Below are 19,421 nucleotides of genomic sequence, written 5' to 3' on the forward strand. Positions count from 1 at the left end.
AATGCGCTACACTTATTTTCAAGGCAGTTTTACTGTAAAATAATTTATGAAATATTAAGTAGTTTCACCTTCCATAAAGCGAGTAAGTGTTCATGCTGATATGTCTCTCCTTTCTTTTTTGCAGCCCTCAAATAGGTCAATTACTGCCCTCGTGTGGACTATACGGTCAACACATGCATCGGATATGATACAGCGGGCTTTTTAGCGAGAGAAAAAAAATATGTTGATGTTTCGTAGAGGGCTCAAAAACCTACGTATCAATTATGATACGTTTGGCATCATAGGGGCAATGGACGTCGAGTGGATCGCGCATAATATTGTCAGAGTCCAGTCCATAGTGGATCTAACATAATAGTGAGAGAGTCCAGTCCATAGTGGATCTAACATAATAATGTGAGAGTCCGGTCCATAGTGGATCTAACATAATAATGTGAGAGTCCAGTCCATAGTGGATCTAACATAATAGTGAGAGTCCAGTCCATAGTGGATCTAACATAGTGTGAGAGTCCAGTCCATAGTGGATCTAACATAATAGTGTGAGAGTCCAGTCCGTAGTGGATCTGACATACTAGTGAGAGTCCAGTCCATAGAGGGTTTAACATAATAGTGAGAGTCCAGTCCATAGAGGGTTTAACATAATAGTGAGAGTCCAGTCCATAGTGGATCTAACATAATAGTGTAAGAGTCCAATCCATAGTGGATCTAACATAATAGTGAGAGTCCAGTCCATAGTGGATCTAACATAATAGTGAGAGTCCAGTCCATAGTGGATCTAACATAATAGTGTAAGAGTCCAATCCATAGTGGATCTAACATAATAGTGAGAGTCCAGTCCATAGTGGATCTAACATAATAGTGAGAGTCCAGTCCATAGTGGATCTAACATAATAGTGAGAGTCCAGTCCATAGTGGATCCAACATAATAGTGAGAGAGTCCAATCCATCGTGGATCTAACATAATAGTGAGAGTCCAGTCCATAGTGGATCCAACATAATAGTGTGAGAGTCCAGTTCATAGTGGATCTAATATAATGGTGAGAGTCCGGTCCATAGTGGATCTAACATTATAAAAAGAGTCCAGTCCATAGTGGATCTAACATTATAAAAAGAGTCCAGTCCATAGTGGATCTAACATAATAGTGAGAGTCCAGTCCATAGTGGATCTAACATAATAGTATGAGAGTCCAGTCCATAGTGGATCTAACATAATAGTGTGAGAGTCCAGTCCATGTTTGATCTAACATAATAGTGAGAGTCCAGTCCATAGTGGATCTAACATAATAATGAGAGTCCAGTCCATAGTGGATCTAACATAATAGTGTGAGAGTCCAGTCCATAGTTGGGCCAGCAGGAGACCATCTTGAGTGGAGACAGGTCAGCAGCACAGAGACGTCCACAGATGAGTGGTCCACCCTGGGGTCCCGACCTTGGACAGCCAGCTCTTCATCTATGGCCACCAAATCTGTGCACAAACGAAACGGCAGATCAACTGGTCTAAAAGGGGGGTTTATTTCAAGGCTAGAGTATACAAACTTGTTTTAAAATGGGACTTAAATGCTTCTACAGACTTCTACGCCACTGTAGTTGAATATCAACAACACCCGTCTCCTTCTTCCTCTCTCTTCCTTCTCTATCCAATACTCGAGAAACCCAAACATCCATGTTGATACACAACATCTGCACTCTGATACCAGGTGCATGCTGACAGTCTGCATTGCATTCTTATGCATGTTGTCCTTGCAGTCGTCTCCTGTCTCCACCGTAGTCCTGCTTAAACCGAGACCCGTGCAGTCCGAGGTCACGTCGAGTTCTTGTTGTCCCTCCCTTCTCCCTTCGAAACTTGACCATCCAAATACACTTTTTTTTTTCTTCCTTTTTTTTTACGTTCCAGAAGCCCACGTTGTTACTTAAAGTGTCCGCCTTTGAAGGTTGTCGTGTGAAAAGGCAGCCATGAGGTTGATGCGAGGAGACTGTTTTTAGCGGCTGTTGCGTAAGATCGGTTATTGGCTTCTGCCGCACTTAGAGGTCATAAAGGTCCGTCTGTGTTTGCTCGACAAAAAATCCATTCGGAGGGATGAAACCCAGGCCGGCGTGGCCTTTTCCTGCACCGCGGGGGGCGCTGGTTTTCTCACAGAACGCAGTCCTGCCAAATAAAATGACGCATTCAGACTTCTTTTCTCTAACGTTGCCTTGGTTTTTGTCAGGCTTGTCCCTGACAGTTTGGACACGTTTTAGTTTTTCCTCTGTTTGTCTTAATTCCTGTAAGCGCTCTTATTTTGTCTATATCCTGCTGTTATCCCTGAGTGCTGTTTCCTCTCAGCTGCGGCTGATTGGCACCTGGCCACACCTGGTGTCAATCAGCCCGCTTTTATTTAAACCTTATGAGTAGCTGTGCAGCTAAGACACAGCTATTCCTCACACAAGTGGGTCTGCCACCATTATCTCCGGTGGGTCTGCAGCAGACGGCGCCATCGTCTCCGGTGGGCCGGCAGACGCCACCATCCCATCCGGTGGGTCTGCGACCTACGTCGCCATCATCTCCGGTGGGCCTGAAAACTACGGCACCATCATCTCCGTTGGGCCGGCAGACGCCACCATCACATCCGGTAGGTCTGCTACATACGGCGCCATCATCTCCGGTGGGCCTGCAACCTACGGCACCATCCTCTCCGGTGGGTTTGCAACCTACGGCGCCATCATTTCTGGTGGGTCTGCAACAGATGCCGCCACCATCTCCGGGGGCCGGCAAACGCCACCATCATCCCCGGTGGGTCTGCATCAGATGGCGCTATCATCTCCGGGGGGCTGGCAGACGCCACCATTATCTCCGGTGGGTCTGCAGCAGACGGCGCCATCATCTCCGGTGGGCCTGCAAACTACGGCGCCATCATCTCCGGTGGGCCGGCAGACGCCACCATTACATCCGGTGGGTCTGCTACATACGGCCCCATCCTCTCCGGTGGGTTTGCAACCTACGGCGCCATCATTTCTGGTGGGTCTGCAACAGACACCGCCACCATCTCCGGGGGCCGGCAGACGCCCCCATCATGCCCGGTGGGTCTGCATCAGATGGCGCTATCATCTCCGGGGGGCTGGCAGACGCCACCATTACCTCCGGTGGGTCTGCAGCAGACGGCGCCATCACCTCTGGTGGGCCGGCAGACGCCACCATCCCATCCCGTGGGTCTGCGACCTACGTCGCCATCATCTCCGGTGGGCCTGCAAACTACGGCGCCATCATCTCCGTTGGGCCGGCAGATGCCACCATCACATCCGGTGGGTCTGCGACACACAGCGCCATCATCTCCGGTGGGCCTGCAACCTACGGCACCATCATCTCCGGTGGGTTTGCAACCTACGGCGCCATCATTTCTGGTGGGTCTGCAACAGACGCCGCCACCATCTCCGGGCGCCGGCAGACACCACCATCATCCCCGGTGGGTCTGCATCAAACGGCGCTATCATCTCTGGGGGGCTGGCAGACGCCACCATTATCTCCGGTGGGTCTGCAACCGACGGAGCCATCCTCTCCAATGGGCCGGCAGACGCCACCATCACATCCGGTGGGTCTGCGACCTAGGTCGCCATCATCTCCGGTGGGCCTGCAAGCTACGGCGCCATCATCTCCGGTGGGCCGGCAGACACCACCATCACATCCGGTGGGTCTGCGACAGACGCCACCATCATCCCCGGTGGGTCTGCATCAGATGGCGCTATCATATCCGGGGGGCTGGCAGACGCCACCATTATCTCCGGTGGGTCTGCAGCAAACGGCGCCATCATCTCCGGTGGGCCGGCAGACGCCACCATCCCATCCGGTGGGTCTGCGACCTACGTCGCCATCATCTCCGGTGGGCCTGAAAACTACGGCGCCATCATCTCCGTTGGGCCGGCAGACGCCACCATCACATCCGGTGGGTCTGCTACATACGGCGCCATCATCTCCGGTGGGCCGGCAGACGCCACCATCCCATCCGGTGGGTCTGCGACCTACGTCGCCATCATCTCCGGTGGGCCTGCAAACTACGGCGCCATCATCTCCGTTGGGCCGGCAGATGCCACCATCACATCCGGTGGGTCTGCGACACACAGCGCCATCATCTCCGGTGGGCCTGCAACCTACGGCACCATCATCTCCGGTGGGTTTGCAACCTACGGCGCCATCATTTCTGGTGGGTCTGCAACAGACGCCGCCACCATCTCCGGGCGCCGGCAGAAACCACCATCATCCCCGGTGGGTCTGCATCAAACGGCGCTATCATCTCCGGGGGGCTGGCAGACGCCACCATTATCTCCGGTGGGTCTGCAGCAGACGGCGCCATCATCTCCGGTGGGCCGGCAGACGCCACCATCCCATCCAGTGGGTCTGCGACCTACGTCGCCATCATCTCCGGTGGGCCGGCAGACGCCACCATCCCATCCGGTGGGTCTGCGACACACGGCGCCATCATCTCCGGTGGGCCTGCAAGCTACGTCGCCATCATCTCCGATGGGCCGGCAGACGCCACCATCACATCCGGTGGGTCCGCTACATACGGCGCCATTATCTCCGGTGGGCCTGCAACCTACGGCACCATCCTCTCCGGTGGGTCTGCAACCTACGGCGCCATCATTTCCGGTGGGTCTGCAAAATACAGCGCCATCATCTCCGGTGGGCCGGCAGACGCCACCATCACATCCGGTGGGTCTGCGACCTACGTCGCCATCATCTCCGGTGGGCCTGAAAACTACGGCGCCATCATCTCCGTTGGGCCGGCAGACGCCACCATCACATCCGGTGGGTCTGCTACATACGGCGCCATCATCTCCGGTGGGCCGGCAGACGCCACCATCCCATCCGGTGGGTCTGCGACCTACGTCGCCATCATCTCCGGTGGGCCTGCAAACTACGGCGCCATCATCTCCGTTGGGCCGGCAGATGCCACCATCACATCCGGTGGGTCTGCGACACACAGCGCCATCATCTCCGGTGGGCCTGCAACCTACGGCACCATCATCTCCGGTGGGTTTGCAACCTACGGCGCCATCATTTCTGGTGGGTCTGCAACAGACGCCGCCACCATCTCCGGGCGCCGGCAGAAACCACCATCATCCCCGGTGGGTCTGCATCAAACGGCGCTATCATCTCCGGGGGGCTGGCAGACGCCACCATTATCTCCGGTGGGTCTGCAGCAGACGGCGCCATCATCTCCGGTGGGCCGGCAGACGCCACCATCCCATCCAGTGGGTCTGCGACCTACGTCGCCATCATCTCCGGTGGGCCGGCAGACGCCACCATCCCATCCGGTGGGTCTGCGACACACGGCGCCATCATCTCCGGTGGGCCTGCAAGCTACGTCGCCATCATCTCCGATGGGCCGGCAGACGCCACCATCACATCCGGTGGGTCCGCTACATACGGCGCCATTATCTCCGGTGGGCCTGCAACCTACGGCACCATCCTCTCCGGTGGGTCTGCAACCTACGGCGCCATCATTTCCGGTGGGTCTGCAAAATACAGCGCCATCATCTCCGGTGGGCCTGCAACCTACGGCACCATCCTCTCCGGTGGGTCTGCAAACTACAGCGCCATCATCTCCGGTGGGTCTGCAACCTACGGCGCCACCACGCACTCCGGTGGACCAGCAGCAGGGGGCGCCACCACGCACTCCGGTGGGCCAGCGATTTAAATAAGACGGGCTGATTGACACCAGGTGTGGCCAGGTGCCAATCAGCCGCAGCTGAGGGGAAACAGCACTCAGGGATAACAGCAGGAAATAGACAAAATAAGAGCGCTTATAGGAAATAAGACAAACAGAGGAAAAACTAAAACATGTTCAAACTGTCAGGGAAAAGCCTGAAAGTTTTTATAGAATAGAATAGAATGGACTTTATTGTCATTATACTTGCGTATAACGAGATTAAAGACTCCAACTTAAGGTGCGGTAGTGGGAACAAATATAGGGTGAAATAAATAACACAAGAGCTAATAAAGGAAAAAACTAACAATTGAAATAAACAGACTACTATCCAATAAAAATAATAAGCAATCTTGTACAATATACAAAACACTATATAAATACAAAATACTGTACAATATACAGAACAAGACGAGAGTACCGAAGTAATAAATAACAATCAGTGTCGGACGTATTGCACTCAAAGGGTAATATTTTATGTGCTTCTTCCAACATTTGAGCCACCAAAACATTGGGCGATACAACCAAAATATTAAATATATAATTTTTTTTCCCCCCTTAATTTTTTTAATAAACCAATAAATGCAAATGACGGAAATAATTCAAAACATGTTTCAAAAAACTCTTAGCAAATTTACCCATTTTTTTAAATAAATTGGGTGTTTTTTTTAGTACGGATTAGTGTTGTCCGGATACTAAAATGTATTTCTATACTTTTCTAAATAAAGGGGACCACAAAAAAAATGGCATAGCTCGGTTTGTAGAGCGGCCGTGCCAGCCAGCAACTTAAGGGTTCCAGGTTCGATTCCCGCTTCCGCCATCCTAGTCACTGCCGTTGTGTCCTTGGGCAAGGCACTTTACCCACCTGCTCCCAGTGTCACCCACACCGGTTTAAATGGAACTTAGATATTGGGTTTCACTATGTAAAACGCTTTGAGTTACCAGAAAAAAGCGCTATATAAACATAATTCACTTCACATTATTGGCTTTATTTTAACAAAAAAAACGTATAGTAAATTAAAAAATATTTTATTATTGCATTTTTTTCCTTTGTCGAAATAGTGAACATACCCGAATGCAGCTGAGATAGGCTCCAGTGCGACCCCAAAAGGGACAGCTTGTTTTTCCACTCTACTAGTACTTTAAGACACAGTTTTGAGTGAATGTTTTAATACTTATGTTTAACAATTGTAGCTTTTTCTTTCAATTTTGCTGCAAATGTACCTTTTTTTAAATAAATTGAATGTTTTTTTTAGTACAAATTAGTGTTGTCCGGATACTAAAATGTATTTCGATACTTTACTAAATAAAGGGGACCACAAAAAAAATGGCATAGGTCGGTTTGTAGAGCGGGTGTGCCAGCCAGCAACTTAAGGGTTCCAGGTTCGATTCCCGCTTCCGCCATCCTAGTCACTGCCGTTGTGTCCTTGGGCAAGGCACTTTACCCGCCTGCTCCCAGTGTCACCCACACCGGTTTAAATGGAACTTAGATATTGGGTTTCACTATGTAAAACGCTTTGAGTTACCAGAGAAAAGAGCTATATAAATATAATTCACTTCACATTATTGGCTTTTTTTTAACAAAACTATTTTATAGTAAATTAAAAATATGTTTATTATTGCTGTTTTTTCCTTAGAAGAAATAGTGAACATACCCGAATGCAGCTGAGATAGGCTCCAGTGCGACCCCAAAAGGGAAAGCTTGTTTTTCCACTCTACTAGTACTTTAAGACACAGTTTTGAGTGAATGTTTTAATACTTATTTTTCATTACTTTTTTCTTTCAATTTTGCTGCACTTTTCTTTTTCTTTTTTTTTATTCTGACAATATGCCGCGGGCTGCATTTTGAACACACCTGCTGAAGCGTTACTTGAGTCCGCTGCTGCCCAGTTACTACATGGTTTCACTCTCCTTTCCACTCTAAGCCAATGTTTTCTTTTCTCTTCCCCCCCCCCCACCTTCCTCTTCTTTCCTTCATTACGGCCCCCACACGTGCTTTTTCTCATCGTTCCCCATCCATCCCTCCCCAACCTCCACTTCTCGCCCACACCCACTTACCGGTCGGCCACTTCTCCACCCGCCTCCCTCTCCGCCCTCATGGCTGCTGTGGGCATGCGGGGCCTGCCTGACAGACGTTTGCATGCGTGGCCTGTCTAACTTTTATTCCGATTCAAAGAAAAGGATCCGTACATCCTACCAGAGTAAGTCAAGCCTAGTGTGTGTGTGTGTGTGTGTGTGTGTGTGTGTGTGTGTGTGTGTGTGTGTGTGTGTGTGTGTGTGTGTGTGCGCAACGACAACAAGGTTGTTAAAAAACAAAACAAAAACAAAGACAAACCGAAGAGATGCTTGGAACACATCCGCTCTCGTAGGTATACTTGTATTTTTGCCTCATTCCTGTGAGAATCCTGTTTGTGAATGAAGCATTAAGAAATGGGATTATGCAGGACTAGCTACAAGCAGATAATACCGTGTAATCCAGGGGTCCCCAAACTACTATATATATATGTATATGTATGTATGTATGTATGTATATATATTGCATATATGTATGTATATATATACATACATATTGCACATATGTATATATATGTATATATAAATATATACAGTATTTATTGCATATATGTATATATACATATATGTATATATATATATATATTGCATATATATATTGTGCAGTCCTTTGAGACACTTGTGATTTAGGGCTAGATAAATAAACATTAATTGATTATATATATATATATATATATATATATATATATATATATATATATATATATATATATATATATATATATATATATATAAATCCTTTATTTATCTAGCCCTAAATCACAAGTGTCTCAAAGGACTGCACAATATATATATATATGCAATATATATATATATATATATATATATATATATATATATATATATATATATACAACACATATATGTATGTATAGATTTATGTGTATATATATTATATATTATGTATATATGTGTGTGTATATATATATTTGTTGGCCCTGCGATGAGGTGGCGACTTGTCCAGGGTGTACACCGCCTTCCGCCCAATTGGAGCTGGGATAGGCACCAGCACCCCCCGTGACCCCAAAGGGAATAAGCAATATATATATATATATATATACATATATATATATATATATATATATATATATATGTGTTGACCCTGCGATGAGGTGGTGACTTGTCCAGGGTGTACTCTGCCTTCCGCTCAATTGTAGCTGAGATAGTCACTGTGACCCCAAAGGGAATAAGCGGTAGAAAATGGATGGATGGATATATATATATATATATATATATATATATATATATGTATATATATATAGTGCATGCAAAACAGCAGCAGGTGGCTGCGGCCTGCGGGCCGGTTCTTATTGTAAATCTAAATATCATCCATTCTTTATTTGTGGGCCAACTCTGACCTGCGGGCCTTGACGTTGACACCCCGTCCTATTGGCTCAGCTGTAAAAACTTGCCATTCATTTACAATTTAGAATACATCAAGTAAAACAAATCCATCCGCCATCATGTCTTTGGTAATAATTACAAACAATAGGTAAAATTCCCCCCCCCAAAAAGTGCATATGCCCTTTAAGTCAGGGATGAGGCAAAAAGTAAGCCAGAGCGACTGAAACTGGTTCTAGCCAGTAAACCCGAGAGCGCCTGTTCCAGTCATGTCCTGCACTTTGTCTCTTGCAGAACTACAGTCGCCCCCTGGAGTCTCCTCCTCGGGCGGCTGAGGCCACCTACCAATATTTTATGATCCGTCTGAAGTCCAGCCCAGTAAAAAAAACAAAAACAAAATGTCTAATACGGATCATTAAATCTCCTTTCCCTTGTTGCATGTGTTGGAAGCATGCCGTGCACGCATGTGCCCGCCCTTCCTGTGTTTATTTAATTAAGTGTGTACCGAACCCTGGTGCGACTTGCACTACTTCCTTCAAACGCTCACTTCTTCTCATGTCCACATGTGCAATCTGGCCCCACGACACAAATGAAGGATTTAAGGAAGACTTGACGGGCTGAAGATGTGGTGGTGCAGGTCACACCCACGTTCAGCCACTCTGCTCAAGCACCAATCAGGAGAAGTTTCAGCCTAATGTGGGATCCAATTGACATGTTATGCTCATCTCCAAGGTGAAGCTAAGTTCTTACTGCCAATGACACTATAAATATGGATACTTGCCGAGAGTCTAGCTCCTGCATTATGTCAGAGTTATTTACCACTTTATTAGGGGTGGGCCATCTTAAACCGCTCACCATTGCATTGCGAGTGATGCGATACGTTAAAAAACTATTATCAATTTACCACTTTATTAGGGGTGGGCCATCTTAAACCGCTCACCATTGCATTGCGAGTGATGCGATATGTTAAAAAACTATTATCAATTTACCACTTTATTAGGGGTGGGCCATCTTAAACCGCTCACCATTGCATTGCGAGTGATGCGATACGTTAAAAAACTATTATCAATTTACCACTTTATTAGGGGTGGGCCATCTTAAACCGCTCACCATTGCATTGCGAGTGATGCGATACGTTAAAAAACTATTATCAATTTACCACTTTATTAGGGGTGGGCCATCTTAAACCGCTCACCATTGCATTGTGAGTGATGCGATACGTTAAAAAACTATTATCAATTTACCACTTTATTAGGGGTGGGCCATCTTGAACCGCTCACCATTGCATTGCGAGTGATGCGATACGTTAAAAAACTATTATCAATTTACCACTTTATTAGGGGTGGGCCATCTTAAACCGCTCACCATTGCATTGCGAGTGATGCGATACGTTAAAAAACTATTATCAATTTACCACTTTATTAGGGGTGGGCCATCTTAAACCGCTCACCATTGCATTGCGAGTGATGCGATACGTTAAAAAACTATTATCAATTTACCACTTTATTAGGGGTGGGCCATCTTAAACCGCTCACCATTGCATTGCGAGTGATGCGATACGTTAAAAAACTATTATCAATTTACCACTTTATTAGGGGTGGGCCATCTTAAACCGCTCACCATTGCATTGCGAGTGATGCGATACGTTAAAAAACTATTATCAATTTACCACTTTATTAGGGGTGGGCCATCTTAAACCGCTCACCATTGCATTGCGAGTGATGCGATACGTTAAAAAACTATTATCAATTTACCACTTTATTAGGGGTGGGCCATCTTAAACCGCTCACCATTGCATTGCGAGTGATGCGATACGTTAAAAAACTATTATCAATTTACCACTTTATTAGGGGTGGGCCATCTTAAACCGCTCACCATTGCATTGCGAGTGATGCGATACGTTAAAAAACTATTATCAATTTACCACTTTATTAGGGGTGGGCCATCTTAAACCGCTCACCATTGCATTGCGAGTGATGCGATACGTTAAAAAACTATTATCAATTTACCACTTTATTAGGGGTGGGCCATCTTAAACCGCTCACCATTGCATTGCGAGTGATGCGATACGTTAAAAAACTATTATCAATTTACCACTTTATTAGGGGTGGGCCATCTTAAACCGCTCACCATTGCATTGCGAGTGATGCGATACGTTAAAAAACTATTATCAATTTACCACTTTATTAGGGGTGGGCCATCTTAAACCGCTCACCATTGCATTGCGAGTGATGCGATACGTTAAAAAACTATTATCAATTTACCACTTTATTAGGGGTGGGCCATCTTAAACTGCTCACCATTGCATTGCGAGTGATGCGATACGTTAAAAAACTATTATCAATTTACCACTTTATTAGGGGTGGGCCATCTTAAACCGCTCACCATTGCATTGCGAGTGATGCGATACGTTAAAAAACTATTATCAATTTACCACTTTATTAGGGGTGGGCCATCTTAAACCGCTCACCATTGCATTGCGAGTGATGCGATACGTTAAAAAAACTATTATCAATTTACCACTTTATTAGGGGTGGGCCATCTTAAACCGCTCACCATTGCATTGCGAGTGATGCGATACATTAAAAAACTATTATCATTTTACCACTTTATTAGGGGTGGGCCATCTTAAACCGCTCACCATTGCATTGCGAGTGATGCGATACGTTAAAAAAATATTATCAATTTACCACTTTATTAGGGGTGGGCCATCTTAAACCGCTCACCATTGCATTGCGAGTGATGTGATACGTTAAAAAACTATTATCAATTTACCACTTTATTAGGGGTGGGCCATCTTAAACCGCTCACCATTGCATTGCGAGTGATGCGATACGTTAAAAAACTATTATCAATTTACCACTTTATTAGGGGTGGGCCATCTTAAACCGCTCACCATTGCATTGCGAGTGATGCGATACGTTAAAAAACTATTATCAATTTACCACTTTATTAGGGGTGGGCCATCTTAAACCGCTCACCATTGCATTGCGAGTGATGCGATACGTTAAAAAACTATTATCAATTTACCACTTTATTAGGGGTGGGCCATCTTAAACCGCTCACCATTGCATTGCGAGTGATGCGATACGTTAAAAAACTATTATCAATTTACCACTTTATTAGGGGTGGGCCATCTTAAACCGCTCACCATTGCATTGCGAGTGATGCGATACATTAAAAATTATTATCAATGCAACTTTTTTCCCCATACAGGATGAGGGATGTATACCCAGTACCAGTATGTTTTGGTACCGGGGCGGCATAGCTCGGTTGGTAGAGCGTCTGTACCAGCAACTTGAGGGTTGCAGGTTCGATTCCCGCTGCCGCCATCTTAGTCACTGCCGTTGTGTCCTTGGGCAAGACACTTTACCCACCTGCTCCCAGTGCCACCCACATTGGTTTAAATGTAACTTAGATATTGGGTTTCACTATGTAAAGCGCTTTGAGTCACTAGGGAAAAGCGCTATATAAATATAATTCACTTCACTTCACAATTCTTGACTGATGTACAAAACCCAAAACCAGTGAATTTGTCACGTTGTGTACATGGTAAATAAAAACAGAATACAAGGATGTGCAAAACCGTTTCAATTTATATTCAATTGAATAGACTACAAAGACAAGATATCTAATAATCCAACTGAGAATATTTTTTTTTTGTGTACAAATATTTATTTTTACCACTGTGTTACGTGGCCTTTCCTTTTAACAACACTCGGTGAACATTTGGAGACCAAGAAAACTAATGAGACCGTTTTTTTTTAAAAGCTTTTCAGACCACAGAACACATTTCCACTTTACATCAGTCCATCTCAGATGAGCTCGGGCCCGGCGAAGCCGGCGGCGTTTCCGGGTGTTGTTGATAAATGGCTTTGGCTTTGCATATTAGAGTTTTAACTTGCATTTACAGATGTAGCGAACAAACTGTGGTTACTGACAGTGGTTTTCTGAAGTGTTCCTGAGCCCATGTGGTGATATCCTTTACACACTGATGTCGCGTTATGATGTAGTACCGCCTGAGGGCTCAAAGGTTGGTAATATCATCGCTTACGTGCAGTGATTTCTATAGATTCTTTGAACCTTTTGATGATATTACGGAGCGTAGATGGTAAAATCCCTAAATTAATTTCAATAGCTCGTTGAGAAATGTTGTTCTTAAGCTGTTGGACAGTTTGCTCACACATTTGTTCACAAAGCGTTGACCTTAGCCCCGTCCTTGTTTGCGAATGACTGAGCATTTCTTGAAAGCCGTTTATATACCCAATCACGGCACCCGCCTGCTCCCAATTAGCCTGCACACCTGTGTTATGTTCCAAATAAGCGTTTGATGAGCATTCCTCAACTTACTCAGTCTTTTTTGCCACCTATACCAGCTTTTTTGAAACATGTTGCAGGCATCAAATTCCAAATGAGCTAATATTTGCAAAAAAGATAACGTTTTCCAGTTCGAACGTTAAATAGCTTGTCTTTGCAGTTTATTCAATTTAACATAAATTGAAAAGTATTTGCAAATCATTGTATTCTCTTTTTATTTACCGTTTACACAACGTGACAACGGTTTTGGGTTTTTGCGATCATGACACGTTGTCATTTTCAGTTCAGCCGCCGCACATGAGAAATCAGCTTCGAACAAGATAGATAGATAGTACTTTATTGATTCCTTCAGGAAAATTACAATTAAAATCAAAAATGACAAATAAGGCAGCAACACCACACAAAAGATTGTTGCACGGCAATATTTGCTGAACATTTTAATTTCCCTTCGGAGATTAATAAAGTATTTCTGATTCTGATTCTAATACTGATATTTCCTCCTCAATAGTTCCATAAAGTCTACGTACGCTGTGTCGGTTCGACGTGAACGCGCTTCTTCTCGTGGCGAATTTTATCAACCGTCCTCCTGGCGATCCGTCAATCCGTCAGGCTAATAATAACCCACTGAAAAAAGTAAAAAATTGGGGTAACATAATAATATCGTGAATAATTGGCAACATTCCAATTCCCTTTGAAATCCCTGCTTTGAAACTTGCTGCGCCTCGTTTTTCGATTCCGGGCCAACTTCCGGGTGCTGCGGTTATATTTACGTTAAATTTGCAATCATGGAAAATCCTAACTTTTTGAACAACTGCAAATGGATATTGATGCCGCCGTGCCGAATCAACACTCATCTCAGTATCGGCCCACCCCTGATGTATACCTTTGTATACATGTCTACGTGTACTGTGACGTCTCGGTGGCACTGTGGTGACGAGTCGTGCAGCGAAGATGGAACACAGCGTGAGGTAAGAATAAGAATTTATTTATATAATAAAACAAACTAAGAACAAAAAACACTTGCACAAAGGCACTAACAGAAAAACCAACAGAACTAGCTTGGGAGCTAGAAAGAACAAAGGGCGCTAGCGTGGAAGCTAGGGGACATAAACAAACAAAATAGCATAGAAGCTAACAAATATACAAAAATAGATTTACCACGATGTTGGAAAAGCGGCGTCAGCTGTTGCGTGTAGCAAACAAGAGTCCGAGACTGAATGTCAAACAGAGGCGGGCGTATTTAGGGAGATAAATAATCAGGGGCAGGTGCGCGTGATCAAAGCAGAGACAGGTAACTATGACAACGGAAACAAAACCAGGAAGTGCCACAAAGAACTGGGGACGACAAATACTAGACAGAATGTGATAAACAGAACCAAAACCAGAATATGCCAAGATCCAAGACGTGGATCATGACATGTACACAGTATCGGTAAAGTGCATCCGGCAGTGGAGGCTCCTCTATGGGGTCTGTTAGCCCAGGTGGCCCTCGGCAATGGTCTAGTACCTGACTGCCCCCCTAGCCAGGGATACGGTGAAAACCGTTCTTCAGTTTAAGAACTGAACAACAGAGGAAGGCTGCAGCAGAAATGGGTCCCCAGTCGTCTTGGACTCCATGCCTCTGGACCCTGACCCAATTCCGTCAAAGATCGTTTGGTGGCTGTCTGTGCACCAGTCTGAACACCTCAACTTCTGTTCTTCAGTTTAAGAACTAAAGAACGGAAGAAGGCTGCAGCAGAAACGGGTCCCCAGTCGTCTTGGACTCCATGCCTCTGGACCCTGACCCGATTCTTTCAAAGATGGTGTGGTGGCTGTCTGTGCACCAGTCTGAACGCCTCAACTTCTGTTCTTCAGTTTAAGAACTAAAGAACGGAAGAAGGCTGCAGCAGAAATGGGTCCCCAGTCGTCTTGGACTCCATGCCACTGGACCCTGACCCGATTCTGTCAAGGATGGTAAGGTGGCTGTCTGTGCACCAGTCTGAACACCTCAACTTCTGTTCTTCAGTTTAAGAACTAAAGAACGGAAGAAGGCTGCAGCAGAAATGGGTCCCCAGTCTTTTGGACTCCATGCCACTGGACCCTGACCCAATTCCGTCAAAGATGGTGTGGTAGCTGTCTGTGCACCAGTCCGAACACCTCAACTTCTGTTCTTCAGTTTAAGAACTAAAGAACGGAAGAAGGCTGCAGCAGAAATGGGTCCCCAGTCGTCTTGGACTCCATGCCACTGGACCCTGACCCGATTCTGTCAAAGATGGTGTGGTGGCTGTCTGTGCACCAGTCTGAACACCTCAACTTCTGTTCTTCGGTTTAAGAACTAAAGAACGGGAGAAGGCTGCAGCAAAAACGGGTCCCCAGTCGTCTTGGACTCCATGCCTCTGGACCCTGACCCAATTCCGTCAAAGATGGTGTGGTAGCTGTCTGTGCACCAGTCCGAACACCTCAACTTCTGTTCTTCAGTTTAAGAACTAAAGAACGGAAGAAGGCTGCAGCAGAAATGGGTCCCCAGTCGTCTTGGACTCCATGCCACTGGACCCTGACCCGATTCTGTCAAAGATGGTGTGGTGGCTGTCTGTGCACCAGTCTGAACACCTCAACTTCTGTTCTTCGGTTTAAGAACTAAAGAACGGGAGAAGGCTGCAGCAAAAACGGGTCCCCAGTCGTCTTGGACTCCATGCCTCTGGACCCTGACCCAATTCCGTCAAAGATGGTGTGGTAGCTGTCTGTGCACCAGTCCGAACACCTCAACTTCTGTTCTTCAGTTTAAGAACTAAAGAACGGAAGAAGGCTGCAGCAGAAACGGGTCCCCAGTCGTCTTGGACTCCATGCCACTGGACCCTGACCCGATTCTTTCAAGGATGGTGTGGTGGCTGTCTGTGCACCAGTCTGAACACCTCAACTTCTGTTCTTCAGTTTAAGAACTAAAGAACGGAGGAAGGCTGCAGCAGAAATGGGTCCCCAGTCTTTTGGACTCCATGCCACTGGACCCTGACCCGATTCTGTCAAGGATGGTGTGGTGGCTGTCTGTGCACCAGTCTGAACACCTCAACTTCTGTTCTTCAGCTTAAGAACTAAAGAACGGGAGAAGGCTGCTGTAGAAACGGGTCCCCAGTCGTCTTGGACTCCATGCCACTGGACCCTGACCCGATTCTGTCAAAGATCATGTGGTAGGTGTCTGTGCACCAGTCTGAACACCTCAACTTCTGTTCTTCAGTTTAAGAACTAAAGAACGGAAGAAGGCTGCAGCAGAAACGGGTCCCCAGTCTTTTGGACTCCATGCCACTGGACCCTGACCCGATTCTGTCAAAGATGGTGTGGTGGCTGTCTGTGCACCAGTCTGAACACCTCAACTTCTGTTCTTCAGTTTAAGAACCGGCAGTTTTCGGTGAGAAAATTGTGGAAATAAGTCGCCTCTTACCGGAGATCAGCTGCCGTGACTTCTCTCAGAGACTCTGGTGTCAAAACACCCGTGGCCACACCCCTCTGACTTTAAGCTACTATTTAACTCACTAAAACACTAGCAACACAATAATCAGATAAGGGATTGATTTCCCAGAATTATCCTAGCAAATGCGTCTAAAAACATCTGAATCGCTCTCACTTTTATTTTCTTTTTTTCTTTCTTTCTAGGCCTTCACTCTAAATTTCCTCATCCACGAATCTTTCATCCTCGCTCAAATTAATGGGGAAATTGTCGCTTTCTCGGTCCGAATCGCTCTAGCTGCTGGTGGCCATGATTGTAAACAATGTTCAGATGTGAGGAGCTCCACAACCCGTGACGTCACACTCACATCGTCTGCTACTTCCGGTACAGGCAAGGCTTTTTTATTAGCGACCAAAAGTTGCGAACTTTATCATCGATGTTCTCTACTAAATCCTTTCAGCAAAAATACTAACATTGCAACACATGCCAATACGGCCGCTTTAGTTTACTAAATTAATTTTTTCTGTTGAAAACGTTGCGGAATGATGACACGTTTGTGACGTTATTGGTTGGAGAGGACGTATTAGCCAGCACCACTTATGGCTAAAAGTCGTCTCTTTTAATCGCATAATTACACAGTATTTTGGACATTCTTTGTTGCTGAATATTTTGCAATTTGTTCAATTGATATTGGAGAAGTCAAAGTAGAAAGATGGAGTTGGGAAGCTTTAGCCTTTAGCCACACAAACACACGGTGATTCCTTGTTTAAAATTCCCGGAATTGAAGCTTTTACTATGGATCAGAGCGGTCAAGCCAACACGAATCCCGACTACTTGCCAACCGGCAGTTTTCGGTGAGAAAATTTTGGAAATAAGTCGTGACTTCTCTCAGAGACTCTGGCGTCAAAACACCCGTGGCCACACCCCTCTGACTTTAAGGTACTATTTAACTCACTAAAACACTAGCAACACAATAATAATAATATATATAATAATAATAATTTCCCAGAATTATCCTAGCAAATGCGTCTAAAAACATCTTAATCGCTCTCTCTTTTTTCTTTCTTTCTAGGCCTTCACTCTAAATTTCCTCATCCACGAATCTTTCATCCTCTCTCAAAATTAATGGGGAAATCGTCGCTTTCTCGGTCCAAATCGCTCTAGCTGCCGGTGGCCATGATTGTAAACAATGTTCAGATGTGAGGAGCTCCACAACCCGTGACCTCACACTCACATCGTCTGCTACTTCCGGTACAGGCAAGGCTTGTTTGTTAGCGACCAAAAGTTGCGAACTTTATCGTCGATGTTCTCTACTAAATCCTTTCAGCAAAAATACTAACATTGCAACACATGCCAATACGTCCGCTTTAGTTTACTAAATTAAATTTTTCTGTTGAAAACGTTGCGGAATGATGACACGTTTGTGACGTTATTGGTTGGAGAAGACGTATTAGCCAGCACCACTTATGGCTAAAAGTCGTCTCTTTTAATCGCATAATTACACAGTATTTTGGACTTCTGTGTTGCTGAATATTTTGCAATTTGTTCAATTAATATTGGAGAAGTCAAAGTAGAAAGATGGAGTTGGGAAGCTTTAGCCTTTAGCCACACAAACACACGGTGATTCCTTGTTTAAAATTCCCGGAATTGAAGCTTTTACTATGGATCAGAGCGGTCAAGCCAACATGGATCCCGACTACTTGCCGACCGGCAGTTTTCGGTGAGAAAATTGTGGAAATAAGTCGTGACTTCTCTCAGAGACTCTGGCGTCAAAACACCCGTGGCCACACACACCCCTCTGACTTTAAGGTACTATTTAACTCACTAAAACTCTAGCTACACAATAATAATAATATATATAATAATAATAATTTCCCAGAATTATCCTAGCAAATGCGTCTAAAAACATCTTAATCGCTCTCTCTTTTTTCTTTCTTTCTAGGCCTTCACTCTAAATTTCCTCATCCACAAATCTTTCATCCTCGCTCAAATTAATGGGGAAATTGTCGCTTTCTCGGTCCGAATCGCTCTAGCTGCCTGTGGCCATGATTGTAAACAATGTTCAGATGTAAGGAGCTCCACAACCCGTGACGTCACACTCACATCGTCTGCTACTTCCGGTACAGGCAAGGCTTTTTGGTTAGCGACCAAAAGTTGCGAACTTTATCGTCGATGTTCTCTACTAAATCCTTTCAGCAAAAATATGGCAATATCGCGAAATGATCAACTATGACACATAGAATGGACCTGCTATCCCCGTTTAGATAAGAAAATCTCATTTCAGTAGGCCTTTAAGAACTGAAGAATGGAAGATGGCTGCAGCAGAAATGGGTCCCCAGTTGTTTTGGACTCTATGCCACTGGAATTTCGTGGCGACTGTCTGTGCACCAGTCTCTCCACTTCAAACTAAGTCACGCACATGCACCAGGAGGATCGTCATACTCGTTTCGAGTGACCGGCGATGACGCGTACACATGGACGTTGGCAGAAGTGGGCTGCAAACTTCAAAGAAAAGTGGTGTCAGAGTGTCTGACGTGAAGCAAGTCTGTGGAAATAATCCCAGCAGCCTTGTGTTCACTGTCTTCTCTTGC

The 19,421-nt window shown here is 45.5% G+C and overlaps 1 protein-coding gene across 1 annotated transcript in view; it reads left to right on the forward strand.

The window, feature by feature from the left end:
- The window catches only part of stxbp5l (syntaxin binding protein 5L), a 359,880-nt gene that overhangs the window by 252,470 nt on the left and 87,989 nt on the right, over window positions 1-19,421 (forward strand). Inside the window, 1 exon segment of the mRNA XM_061918310.1 lies at window positions 7,811-7,879. Coding sequence (XP_061774294.1) covers window positions 7,811-7,879 — 69 coding nt within the window.

Source organism: Nerophis ophidion, linkage group LG13 (genome assembly GCF_033978795.1).
Source record: "Nerophis ophidion isolate RoL-2023_Sa linkage group LG13, RoL_Noph_v1.0, whole genome shotgun sequence".
NCBI lineage: Eukaryota > Metazoa > Chordata > Actinopteri > Syngnathiformes > Syngnathidae > Nerophis > Nerophis ophidion.